Source organism: Ischnura elegans, chromosome 11 (assembly GCF_921293095.1).
Source record: "Ischnura elegans chromosome 11, ioIscEleg1.1, whole genome shotgun sequence".
NCBI classification, from domain to species: domain Eukaryota; kingdom Metazoa; phylum Arthropoda; class Insecta; order Odonata; family Coenagrionidae; genus Ischnura; species Ischnura elegans.
In genome coordinates, this window is record NC_060256.1 from 34,798,495 (window position 1) to 34,810,769 (window position 12,275).

The window sequence follows — 12,275 nt, forward strand, 5'->3', positions numbered from 1 at the left end:
GTGGTATTACCCCTAACTGGTGTACGGTATTACCCTGGCACTCGGGACAATACCGTTCACTGTAAGGGTTTTGCAAAAAGGGTGTAACACTCAAAGCTAGTAAAATTTTCCAAATATGAAGCAAATTATTGGTGGGAAATGAAATTTCCTTCAAAATAATATGATTGTTTCTTTCATTGAAGTTATAAAATAACAATGCTTAAGTGTACGCTATTACTCCGCTTTCCCCTATAATCTCGTTTCATTACGCAACCTACTTCATTTCCCCAGCTGACTCACGGACTTTACGTTTCATTTAAGTTCTCGCTGAAGTGCTGGCAGAAAGTGAACAGGATTTGGCAACTTCAGGCTAAAGCCGTGCCAGTTGCTCCATTGAAGCTGTGTTGTTGGACGCTTAGGTTTTTCTTTGGTTGGAAAATGTTTGGAGCCTATGTCACTTGGTCCTTAACATCGATTTCCTAACATGTCACCAATCTCTCCTCAATTTAAGAAGTCGGATAGGATGAAAATGGAAATATTTTTAGGAAAATTATTTACCCGCTTCCTATTTAAAAAGGTAGAGCGAGGTAACGTAAAACAAGTATGGATTATGTTGGAAAATAAATTTTCCGTGGGGATATAATCAAGGGCGAGGTTTAAAGTTTAATGTTGTGAGGGCAGCAATGCTGCCGGGGGTTTAGTGGCTATGGCAGTGGCGTAACTATGGGGGGGACGAGGGGATAGATCCCACCCTCCCAAAGCCTCGGAGACAAAATATTTAAAACTATTGTCTAATTCGACATTTAACAACTGCATCTGTTTAAAGTTAGATCTTTTGTGTCAAAATGATGCCAAATTTTAATTAATAGGGGGGCGTAACTTGGTGGAAATCCATAATCGTAGGAATAGAAGGAATAATAACTTAATTTATTTCCAAGCATGTCGTTTTTTTTTTATTTTAGCGTATTCCCGTTACGCCATTGGGCTAAGGAATGCCTCAAGGAAATAGCATTTTTCGAAATATCTAAGACTAAATTTTTTTGGAATTTCTACAGATTTCCTACTTTTTTCGGATAAATTACCATTTATGTTGGGGGGGCAGGCACCTCCCGGACCCTTCGAAACTCCGCCCATGGCTATAATCTCGTTCGCCACGCAACCTACTTCATATCCCCGGCTGATTCACGGATGTTACGTTTCGTTTATATTCTCGTTGAAGTGCTGGCAGAAATTAAAGCCTGAATCAATACGATCATTTTTTTCGTCCCTATGAGCAGGGCCGGCCTTAGGGCGGGGCGACCGGGACGACCGCCCCGGGCCCCGCGCTTTGGGGGGCCCCGCGTTCGTGAAAAAAAATTAAAATACTCGATAGTTTTGAAAGTTGAAGTTAAAAATGAAGTTAGAGATGCCCTTATTGAAGTCAGCAACAGCACTGACGATCCGAATCGATTTACGTTATAATTTTATGAATAAATATAATTATAAATTTTATTTGTATTATACTATTTTGAACTCAACTGCATGATGGTATCATAACGGCGTAATTACTAAGTCTGAATTAGGGAGAGGAGCACATACTTATCCAGAGAGTGGTAGGGATTCAAAATGATCGAGTTTGTAGATGGGGTATAGAGTTTAATATTTTAAGTGAAGGGCCCCGCACTGAAGGTTCGCCCCTAGCCCCGCACCTGCTAGGGCCGACCCTGCCTATGAGTGATCACTCGAGCGATCGCTTTTCGGGAACGGAAAAGTGATCGCTCGAGTGATCATTTTTCTGAATCACACGGTCCCTCCCGCCATCGCCTCTTGCATCATTTCCAATATCACAGCTCGTTGTTCAAGGATCTGCATCATAAAAATCTACAGCCTGAATCCTGAAATTGATATAATTCAAACAAATAATGCGTTTGTACAGTGGAGGCATAGAGTTTATATTACAATTATAGTGTAGCAGTGGCGCAGCGAGGGGAGGTTTTGGCGGATAATCCCCCCCAGAGCTCAGAGAAACTCTTAAGTTTAATTCATTTTACTTCATTTCAGTGTAAGGATTCATTTGAATGCAAGGATAAAATATCCCTCCGAAAGCCATAATACTCAACATTTTGAACCATTTATCTTAAAAAAATTTCTGGGGAAGGGCCCCCGCACCTCCCGCTTATCCTGGCGGGTATACCACTCACCCCGCGTCTAGTTGCGCCTAATACCCCCCTAGCCTTAATTCTTAACTGCACCCCTGCAGTGTAGAGCATTTATGGGTGGAGGTATCGCTCTGTTCAGAAGGTTTGTTATTGTTTACTCCACACAGTCGGGCGTGTTTATGTTTACCTATGTCGTTCCCACGATTGTCAAACGGCGCTGCAATCGCTCCATTCGGGCGTGCGATCTGATTGGCTGATATGGGGTTTCAGCCACGGTTTCAGCTACTTTTAGCGACGGACCAGACGAGTGATGAAAAATGATGGGAATTAATAGTCATTTATCATGGGAGTGATAGCGAAAAAACGATTGCGCGCGACGATCATTTCCGAGTGATCATTCCAAAATGACGAAAAAAATGAACGTGTTATTCAGGCGTAAACAATACTTGGCAACTTCACGCGAGCGTCGTGCCAGTTTCTCCACGGAAGCCTTGGCCGAATGAATGGAACGCGCTTGATGTGGCTCATTGAGTGTGTTTGTAATGACGTCTTTCTCTTTGGCAGGGTTTCCCGGGCAGCCCAGGACCCATCGGACCCAAAGGACAACAGGGTTATCCAGGAATGGAGGGCCTTCCAGGGCCAAAAGGCGACAAGGGCGACGCAGGACCTCAGGGTGCCCGAGGAATCAAGGGTGACAGGGTAAGTTTAAGGCCAAGGTGGTAAAATGGGGAAAAATTTCCTCGCAGAATATGCGTAAACAGTGAGAAATTAAATGAGGTGCTCTTTATTATTTCATGTCTGCCTTCAAGATCTTGGTCAAGATTCAGACTCCTTGTGCCTTTTGTAAAGATATCAATGGCATAAAATTATGAAAACACTTTATGGAAAGAATGCTCAATTCAATACTTGCAACAAAGTTTAACTTTTCGTCTATATTTACGCAAAAAGAATATGCATCTATGTATGACATGCGGATGGGGTCCTTTGATGTAAAATAGATTAATTGGATCAACTACTCAGCATATATCTAATTTGATGAACGTGCCATAAAATTTAACATTATATGTTTAAACTGTTAAAAGCCAAATTTAGACTCACTCCTTTGCCAACATCATGGGAGCATATAGTATACCAGCAATCGAACACATTGTTGGCTAAAGGCAAAGTATAGTAAAAAAAGTAATTAACATAAAGAGTAGTGTGCTCCATCAGTTATTCATGTCACTTTCTATTGTGAGTGTTGAGATAGCCATCTCTCGAGGATGATAGACCCATCCACAATCGCAATAGGGGGAGCATTTGATCTGTTGGCAGAGGAGCTAAAATTACATATCCTGGAGTTCATTTTCTTGGAAGTAGACTTTGAATATTAAAATAATTATTAACTGTCAATTTGAGTGCTGTAGCTTTGAGATTATTTCATTGCCTTCATGAAGGTAATGCAACTTTTGCTTTGAAATAATTAATGATCATGGGAAATGAGAGAGCAACTATTTCTTACATCTATTGGCCTGTACTAGCAGTGCTTAATTTTGGCTGGAACGCAATGGAACATTGAACAATTCTGGCACCTCTCAGGGAAAATTGGGTTATGTCAAAAAATAATTTTTTCTTTTATATTTGGTGAAAATTGATTCCTCATTGAAAGGCTTATTACATGTTTAAAAAATCGGAAGATTTTGCAGGGGACAGCAGCTAATATTTATTTGAAAATCATGTGCGGATAAAATTAAACACAGTGTGCCACTAAATTGTGTCCAGTATTCATACATATTGCATACAGAAAGAGATAAAAGGATAATCATAACTCTTTTTACTCATTATTTTTATTGTTCTTTTTATGCTTGATGCATTCACTGTAGCATTGAGGTGCTTGCTAAACATTATTAAACTAAATGGGGACTGGTTCAGCAAATATCAGAATCCAAATTTGTAAAGAGTAGCCAGGAGAGATGTATAGTTATAATGGTGTGTGCATGTTCATACTAACGTCCTTTCTTCCCTGCTCCATAGGGAAAAATGGGCATGCCTGGATTCCCGGGCATAAACGGAATCCCAGGAATACAAGGTCTTCAGGGTCCAGCGGGAGATCCCGGACGCGATGGATGCAACGGCACTGATGTGAGTACATAAATATGTATGTCGTTGCCACTTAAAGGGGCAACAACTGCCTTACCATTACTCGCTGTGAAGGGTTATACCTGGCTGAAAACTTCTCTATGTCTTCTCCCAAGTTAACATTTACAAACACCAAAGTTCTTACTTTTTGACTGTGTTTGTAAATATCTTGGTATTTTCAATTTTGATAATGATTATGATTTGTAACTTTTTTGTTTTGAAGCTCTGATAGTTTGACTTTATACCTCCAATTTTAGCTTACTCTGACACATACCTACATATATGCATACATTTGTGCAGGTGACGATTTTCCAACCACTGTATTCAAGTGTGTTAATCTTTTTTACTGACTTGCCATTTAATGTGATGAAATGTATTAGTTCTGGCGAATGCATATTGTGCTGTATAAGTCAACAAGATATTCAGTTTCTTGAAAAAAATTAACTTTAACTTGAATGAGAAAATGGATAAAGGTTATCAGAAGGCTTAGGGGTATTTTGATAGTAAGACATTCTCACCTAACTGTTTCAATCACTCTTTTAACCAGTGTGGGATTTTTTTAAATATTTAAATAATAATAATAATAGCAGTAGTAATTTTTTGGTCTTGAGACTAGTATAGTACTAATATAGGACTATTCAATTATCATGATTACCTATAGCGGTCTAATAACACTTAAATCATTAGTTGAATTGTACATAAATATGATAAACTAATGAAAGACTGCATCAAATTGTGTTTCTTCCATGAGATTAGGGTGCTCCAGGAAGGCCTGGAAACCATGGTGAGCCAGGTCCCCGAGGTTACCCGGGATTGGGTGGCACCAAGGGAGAGAAAGGAGAGCCCGCTACGATTGGCCACTTCCCCAAGGGGCAGAAGGGAGAGCCAGGGTTGAATGGAGTTAGAGGCATCCCGGGAACACCAGGAGAGCAAGGGCCATTGGGACCACTAGGACCTAAAGGAGAACCAGGAGTGCCAGTAAGATAAATGAGGCATTATAATATAATTATAATAATGTTTAATGCTCCATATTATTTAAAAAAAGACATTTACAAAATACTGGAATTCCGTAAAATCTTCTCAGGATTGCCACCGGGTCAGGAACCGCATAACTGCTGACATTTTGATGTCCGCCTTGGCCATTGTCCTCAGGGCTGTGAGTGACCTCTCACAGACCTGAGGACGATGTGGTGAGTTGGACATTAAAACATCGGCATTTATGCAGTGCCTGACCCGGTGGCAATCCCGAGAACATTTTATGAAGTCTATTTGCCGGAAAGCACAAAAAAATATTTGGAGCTTTCCCTTTAAACCATGTATGTATTTTGCTACAACGTTGCTGCTATGTCTCACTGCAACCTATTGGGAGTTGCTGCAAGGTAATGATAACATCTTAAATTCCTCCAAATGCCCTCCTTAACACGTTTTGGAAACATATTCACAACATTATTGCAACCTGGCACATAACATTAGTGCCACCATTTATGAATAATACTAGTCATAATTGTGCCGTTTCAAATGAAAAATTTTATTTCATTCAATTATACATGTTCTATTTTTCTTGTCTCTCCTCACTCCTGTGATATCTGCTTCCAGCATACCAGAACCAGTCTATGGACTTCTCCTTTATTTCTTTAAAACTAAATTCCTTCAGAGAAGGCTTACAGCTGAAAGCATCTGAAATGAAATTAAAGTAGGGATTATATGTAGGTACAAGTTGTCTTATAAGGCCCTCAAAAATTATATCCTTCTGATGATTGCTTTTTTGTAACTCCAGATGATCATGAAGTGCATATAATACTTTTTGCAAGTTACTTTCTGGCTAAAAAATTTCAAACATTTCTGAGTCCTCAACACTTGGATACATAATTACTATATTGCTGGAACGTTGAAATATGACCTGAATAGCACTTCAAGTGGGCAAATATTTGACTTGAGGTTTCTCATACAGGATTAAATGAAAGACCAAATTGGAATACCCTTGTGCTGGGGTTTTTCATGTAACAATACATTAGGCTTACAGTGGAATGCTTCGTTGATATCCCCCAAGGTAATATTTTCAGGGCCCCAAGTCTTCATATATATATATGGGAAGTTAAAATATATCCATATGGAAATTGTTCATCCACATCAAATGACAAAGAAGTGCGTATAAAACAACATTTTCTTATTCATTTTCTGCCTCAGCTATTTCGAGCTCACAAAAATTTTGTCCTCAAAGTTATTGGAGACATACATAATTATGATGTTACAGCAACGTTGCAAAGCAATCTAAATAATGCTGCTACCACGTGCAACCTGTCTGCAACATTGCTGCTACATTTTGTTCTTACTGGGTTGGCTAACCTAGAAGGTGGAATTTCGATATATTTGGTTAATTTACTGCCCTTTTGCACTCAAATGGCAATAATTTGTAGACCCTTGGCACAATGTATATGAAACTTTCACTGAAAAGTGACTCTTTGTATCAATATGAGTACATATGTATTTAATACATGCCAATAGAGTATGTTGTTATTTAAAAATGTTATTAATATTTTTAACTGTGATAATTTTGTCTTATATATTTCTAGCCGAGAACCTTAAAAATTTAAATAATTATTATTTTTCTGTTGGAGCTGTGGAATAATGGTGATTTATTGATGTTCACTATTGTCTTCAGCTTATTATCTTTTATCTCATCTGTTAATCAGTAAAATAAATTACTTCATACCAGTAATGCATCTCTATGGTATATCTAATAAATATTAATTATTTCTTAATATGATCAACGACTGATGATTGTTTAGTGATTGGATGAACGATTGGTTAATGATTCTATTTTATGGTTGATGTAGAGCAGAGAGTCAGGTTTGAGGCATATTCTCAGGAGATATACATAATTATGTTATTTTGGAGTGAATATTTTTTCTCTCTTGAGTCTCAGACTGATGCTTTTTCTCGAAGGGCGTGCCAGGACGACCCGGGATGAAGGGCGAGAAGGGACCAATGGGGCTGGGCTACGAGGGTCAGAAGGGAGATAGGGGAAAGAAGGGAGAACCAGGCCCGCCAGGCGTCCCAGCCACCAAGGAGACCATCGGCTCGACCTACAATGTTGGACCCAAGGGAGAGCCAGGAGAGAAGGGAGAGAGGGTACGTGGGTATCATTTAACATCCAAGGAGCATGAGTGGCATTAAAAAAAAGAAATCTAAAAGATGAAATATTTCGGAAGGAGGTCTGTCATTGAATGACGGTTCTACCGTGTAAGTTGTTACGAAAATTTGTTTTAGAACGTTCCGAAGGACGGACATATGCAGACCATGTGCTCTTTTAATTACTTCCTAATAGTCCTGAATCAAGATATGTGCTCTCGGTCAGTGTCATTACTATTATAAATTTAAACTGACACCACTCTTATACAAACACCAAAAAATTGGAAATTTTTGCAAGAGGAGAACACTATGCCAGGTGTTTAAAAATGAATAGTGGGGTTTGAATGCTTTCTTATATTTATTATGATAAACTTGTAGCTACAAATCATACATCAAATGAAAGAAAAACACAAACAGTTTTGTTTGTAGGCAACAATGAACATGTGTACCCGATGTTTCGGCCTCCATCCGTTAGAAAGCGCTGGTAGCAAAGATAGCAACCTGTGAACAGAATTTTGTTTGTGTTTTATAGTTTGCAAGCAGGCGCGTGCTGGACCACCGGGATATATCCCAGTGTGCCCCCTCCAGCCAGTATATCTTTGGCACCCTCCTGTTCTGAAACTGACAAATTTTTACAGTCAGAATAGCAAAATTGAGCCGTTAACTTGATTTAAATGATTTCTCATTTAACAGTACCTACATTTAACACTGGCTTGAGTAAGGCCAAATTATAATTTAAATTAATATAATTCAGTTGAGTAAGATTCAATTCAATCTCAAGAGGGTAAGGATTACAATTTCAAAATTTATTTATCGTATTCCACATCCCCATATCCCCTGGTAGTCCTCCATCTGCATTGTGCTGATGCCCTCTGGCCATGGCTGTTCATTGCCATGAGAAGGGTTCCAGCATGGGCCTGTTTGCAAGAATATGTAGCTATTATACAACGTGTGTTCTGTAATGAGTTCTATTGAAATGCTGCCGGTGATAATAATCTATGCCTTCATTACCAGCTGACCTTCCTGAATTACGAAATAGGATTGAATCAGCTTTTGTATTTTAGTATTTAGGCTGCCCACTGCTTTTGACAAGCCTTTTTTTTATAAAAATGAAATCACCTGCCTGAAATTTTTAATTAAACATTGGTTATAACTTTTTTTTGGATTTAGAGATTTGGCAAATTTACAAAAAAATTCTAATGTTAAAGATAAAGAATCATTGTAAAGTCAACTCAGTAAATATGGTATGTATTTTGTATACAGTGTTGGATATATAAAGAATCCCCTGAATTATTGATGACTTAATTTCAATGAATCATCATTTTCTGTGATTATGTTGATGGTTATACCTCCGATTCTATACTTTCCCTTAGATTGGTGGTATTAGATGATTAAAAATTATCGTTTCACTCCAAATAATTACATTCTTTCCATTGCTTTACATAGTATTTCCTCTCTTACTATTTTCTTTAGTTTCAACAGTTGACTAGATACTGAAATAGAAGTTTATTCAATGAAAATATTGTTAAAGTTTTATCAAGTTACAGGAGTGTGAAATTCATAATTTTACTGCCTAATGTGAATGTTTAAAGATAATTGACATCTAGGGTGTTTGTACTTGTTTCAGGGGGACATTGGATATGAGGGCATGAAGGGTGAGCCAGGGTATTCAGGGGAGCCAGGAATGCCTGGACCTGTGGGAATGGTTGGCGAGAAAGGGTTGCCGGGGGCTCCAGGTCCCAGGGTGAGTCCACTAATGCATGTTGATGCTGTTGCATGACGGAGAGAGTGTAGCATGGCAAGGATACCTAAATACTGAAGGTTATCTTGCTCCTTCTTTTGTGGAGCACACTTATAATAATACAAAGTCCTAATCAAATTTATTTACCTTACGTTTAACTGAAATTAATGCCACAAAATAATATTTTTCACACAATTTCCAAGTTATTTGCATTGTAGTTATGCTGTCTTCCCATTGAAATTACCTTGTTTAAGACCTACATGACAGTCCTCTTGAATATTTTTTATTCCGTTAGTTTATAAATTATCATTATCTACTGGGGAACCATTCTTCTCTGATAATTTTTAATAATCCTTTATCTTTGCAATGTAGGCACACATTTTGTATCGAAGCTGGGTGTTGCTGAGGAAAGAGGCACAACAAAGTTGGAATCAAAGTTAAAATATTTCGCTATATTTGTCACTGTATTTTTACCGTGTTATTATATATGGGGCTCACGGACAATCCCAATGTGTAAAAATGTTTTCAGTCTACACAGCACATTGCTTTGCAGCTATCTTAGGCTATCTATCAATGGTTACTTTTCATTTATTCAATGCATTAAAATTTCTTCATACATATTATTTGTGAGTCCATCGTGACTCATTTTTTCCACCCAATGTGTCAACATAATGCGTTAGTGTCATGTGGGTTAAGTAGAGTGTAATTTAGTTCAGATTAACTCTGTGCTTGCATGAACCATTCCACACTCATCATATGAATTTTTGGGTATGTAACACTCAAAAAATAACACTTAAAGCATTATCAGATGGAGAAGTAAATGCCAATATGCATAGGGAAAATGTCAATGAAAATTCTTGTTTTTCTTACAGTCCATAAAATTGACTCGATACTAAGCGTTTGTGGGGGAATATCTTTCAGGGTCGTGATGGTTTCTCAGGGCCTCCAGGTCCAGAGGGTCAAAAGGGAGATCAAGGTATCGATGGCCTTCCTGGGCTGCCTGGCAGATTAGGGGCTAAAGGTGAACCAGGATTGAATGGTCCAATTGGTGCCCAGGGTCTTCGTGGACCCCCTGGGCTTCCTGGGGTAAGTTGAACTTAAATGAAAGCTTGGATTGGCTGCATCTTATGTTGCTCCCATGAGCATGAGTATCTTCTCTGATTGTGGTTCAGATGCTATCAGTCCATTCTGGCTGTTGCTGCACAAGTTTGAACTTTATAGATTCTGTTATTAAGTGCTCTAATATTTATTGATATGTAGGCATTGGCAAAATAATTGGCCAAAATGTGAAATTTTCACTTTCTCGGATGATTAATGAACAAATAATCAGTGCACTATCTATTACAATTATGTAGTACTCTAAAAGTCTCACTTTTAATGCACAAATCAAATATTAAATGTTGGGTTATATGCATTTCTATCCATTTATAAGATGTTTTTAACTAAAATAAAACCAAAGGTTCAATGTGTTGGTGTATCGTCTCTAGGCAATAGCGGATACAGAAAAAACTCAAGGGGGGCACAAAAGATAGCTTGAGCTACCTTTACTTTTATCACAGTGAAGAAATAACCATGTCCCATGCAACATTTAAGAAAGTTTAATTTAAACTCATTATACACATATACTAGGCAATATCATCTTATTATTTAAAAAGGTTACAATTGTGAATCTGCCATTTTGGCAATGCGGGTGGCCCCACAAGGGAGAGGGGCACCCGCTCCCTGCACCCCCCATTTGTATCCGCCACTGTCTCTGGGTATTGTTGTCTGACTAAACAATATACAGCTTATTTCTCTAAATCTTTGTACCTTTTAACATGTTGCGTTCCAGGGTATTTTCATGCAGGGGAATGACGCACCTGGGTAGAGGTGTTGAGATTGAAAATATGTGTCAATTTGGGCAAACTGCCTTTGGTTTAAACGTGGTTAAAAAGCTATTGTTTAAAATATAACTTTACCCAATTAAACATTATGATACATCTGTTTATAATAAGTAACGAGCAACAACTGATAACATATTACCAAATACCTATAATATGCTTTAAAATTGTACAAGTTGACACACCCAAATGACGAGAATTTTTGTCATCCATCCGGAACTCTTGGGAAAAATGATGAGAAATCTCGCCATCCGTATGCAATGTGTTAAAATAACAGGAAATACTGAATTGGCATCATGTAAGATATCCAATAGTCTTTGTTGGTTTCACTATTCCATGGCACAGGATGTCATCAAGTACTTAATGCCCCCAGTTTATCGGCTACTTTGATGCTGGAATAATTTTGAATAAAAGCAAATTGTAATTTTAAAAAACTTTAAGTGAAAACTGAATTTAGTTTCCCATTGATAAGGGAGCTCGGGAATCATTTCCCTTGATTCTCAAGTTCAACTGTCTTGGTCTCCCCCTTTGATTTCCTACCAGGCTTACTGTTGTTTTTTGATTCTCGAATGCAATTGATATGATTGATGTTGCATTGCAGGGTGGTAAGGGTAGACCGGGCATCCCTGGGCCACAGGGCCCCAGAGGTTTCCCAGGAGCAGCAGGGCCTAAAGGACTTGATGGCTACCCAGGGCCCCAGGGTCCCCGTGGACCTCCTGGCCCAGCTGGAGGGCCTGGAGTTCCTGGAAATCCTGGACCAGAAGGATTCCCCGGCGTGAAGGGAGTGAAGGGAGATGGCGGCCAACCTGGTAAGGGAATACTTACTGCCAACAATTCAGTTTGGCAGAAGACTAACACTGTTGAGCTTTATTCTTCTCCAAAGTGTGGCTTTCACTACAGGATTTTAGTCAATTTTATTTTGAAAATAATATGATATTATGATATCATTATAGGAATGATTTCATTTCTTTCATTTTTTTTTAATTCCATTATCTGAAAAATTTGCAGATGGATATGAACAGGGGTAGGTCAAGGATTTTTTTCTTGGGGAGGCTCAAGGGTCTGACAGGTCTTCTCATACTTGAGATTAAAAACAAAATATAACAATTACTGTTGAAAATATTCTCTATATTTTGATATGGAGGTTATTAATATTAAATAAAATGATTGAGACTCCGTGATACACAAAATAAAACAAACGTAGTGATAATCGTATTAAAATTCTTGTCATTTTTTTAAGTGTCTGGGGGAGGCACATGCCCCTATCTACCCCTAAATCCACCAATG

The 12,275-nt window shown here is 38.4% G+C and overlaps 1 protein-coding gene across 1 annotated transcript in view; it reads left to right on the forward strand.

The window, feature by feature from the left end:
* Positions 1–12,275, forward strand: part of LOC124168353 (collagen alpha-2(IV) chain) — a 237,250-nt gene that overhangs the window by 185,902 nt on the left and 39,073 nt on the right. The window contains exons 4-10 of the mRNA XM_046546550.1: positions 2,682–2,816; positions 4,131–4,238; positions 4,992–5,213; positions 7,182–7,367; positions 8,995–9,111; positions 10,030–10,194; positions 11,590–11,797. Coding sequence (XP_046402506.1) covers positions 2,682–2,816; positions 4,131–4,238; positions 4,992–5,213; positions 7,182–7,367; positions 8,995–9,111; positions 10,030–10,194; positions 11,590–11,797 — 1,141 coding nt within the window. The remainder of the gene's footprint in view (positions 1–2,681; positions 2,817–4,130; positions 4,239–4,991; positions 5,214–7,181; positions 7,368–8,994; positions 9,112–10,029; positions 10,195–11,589; positions 11,798–12,275) is intronic.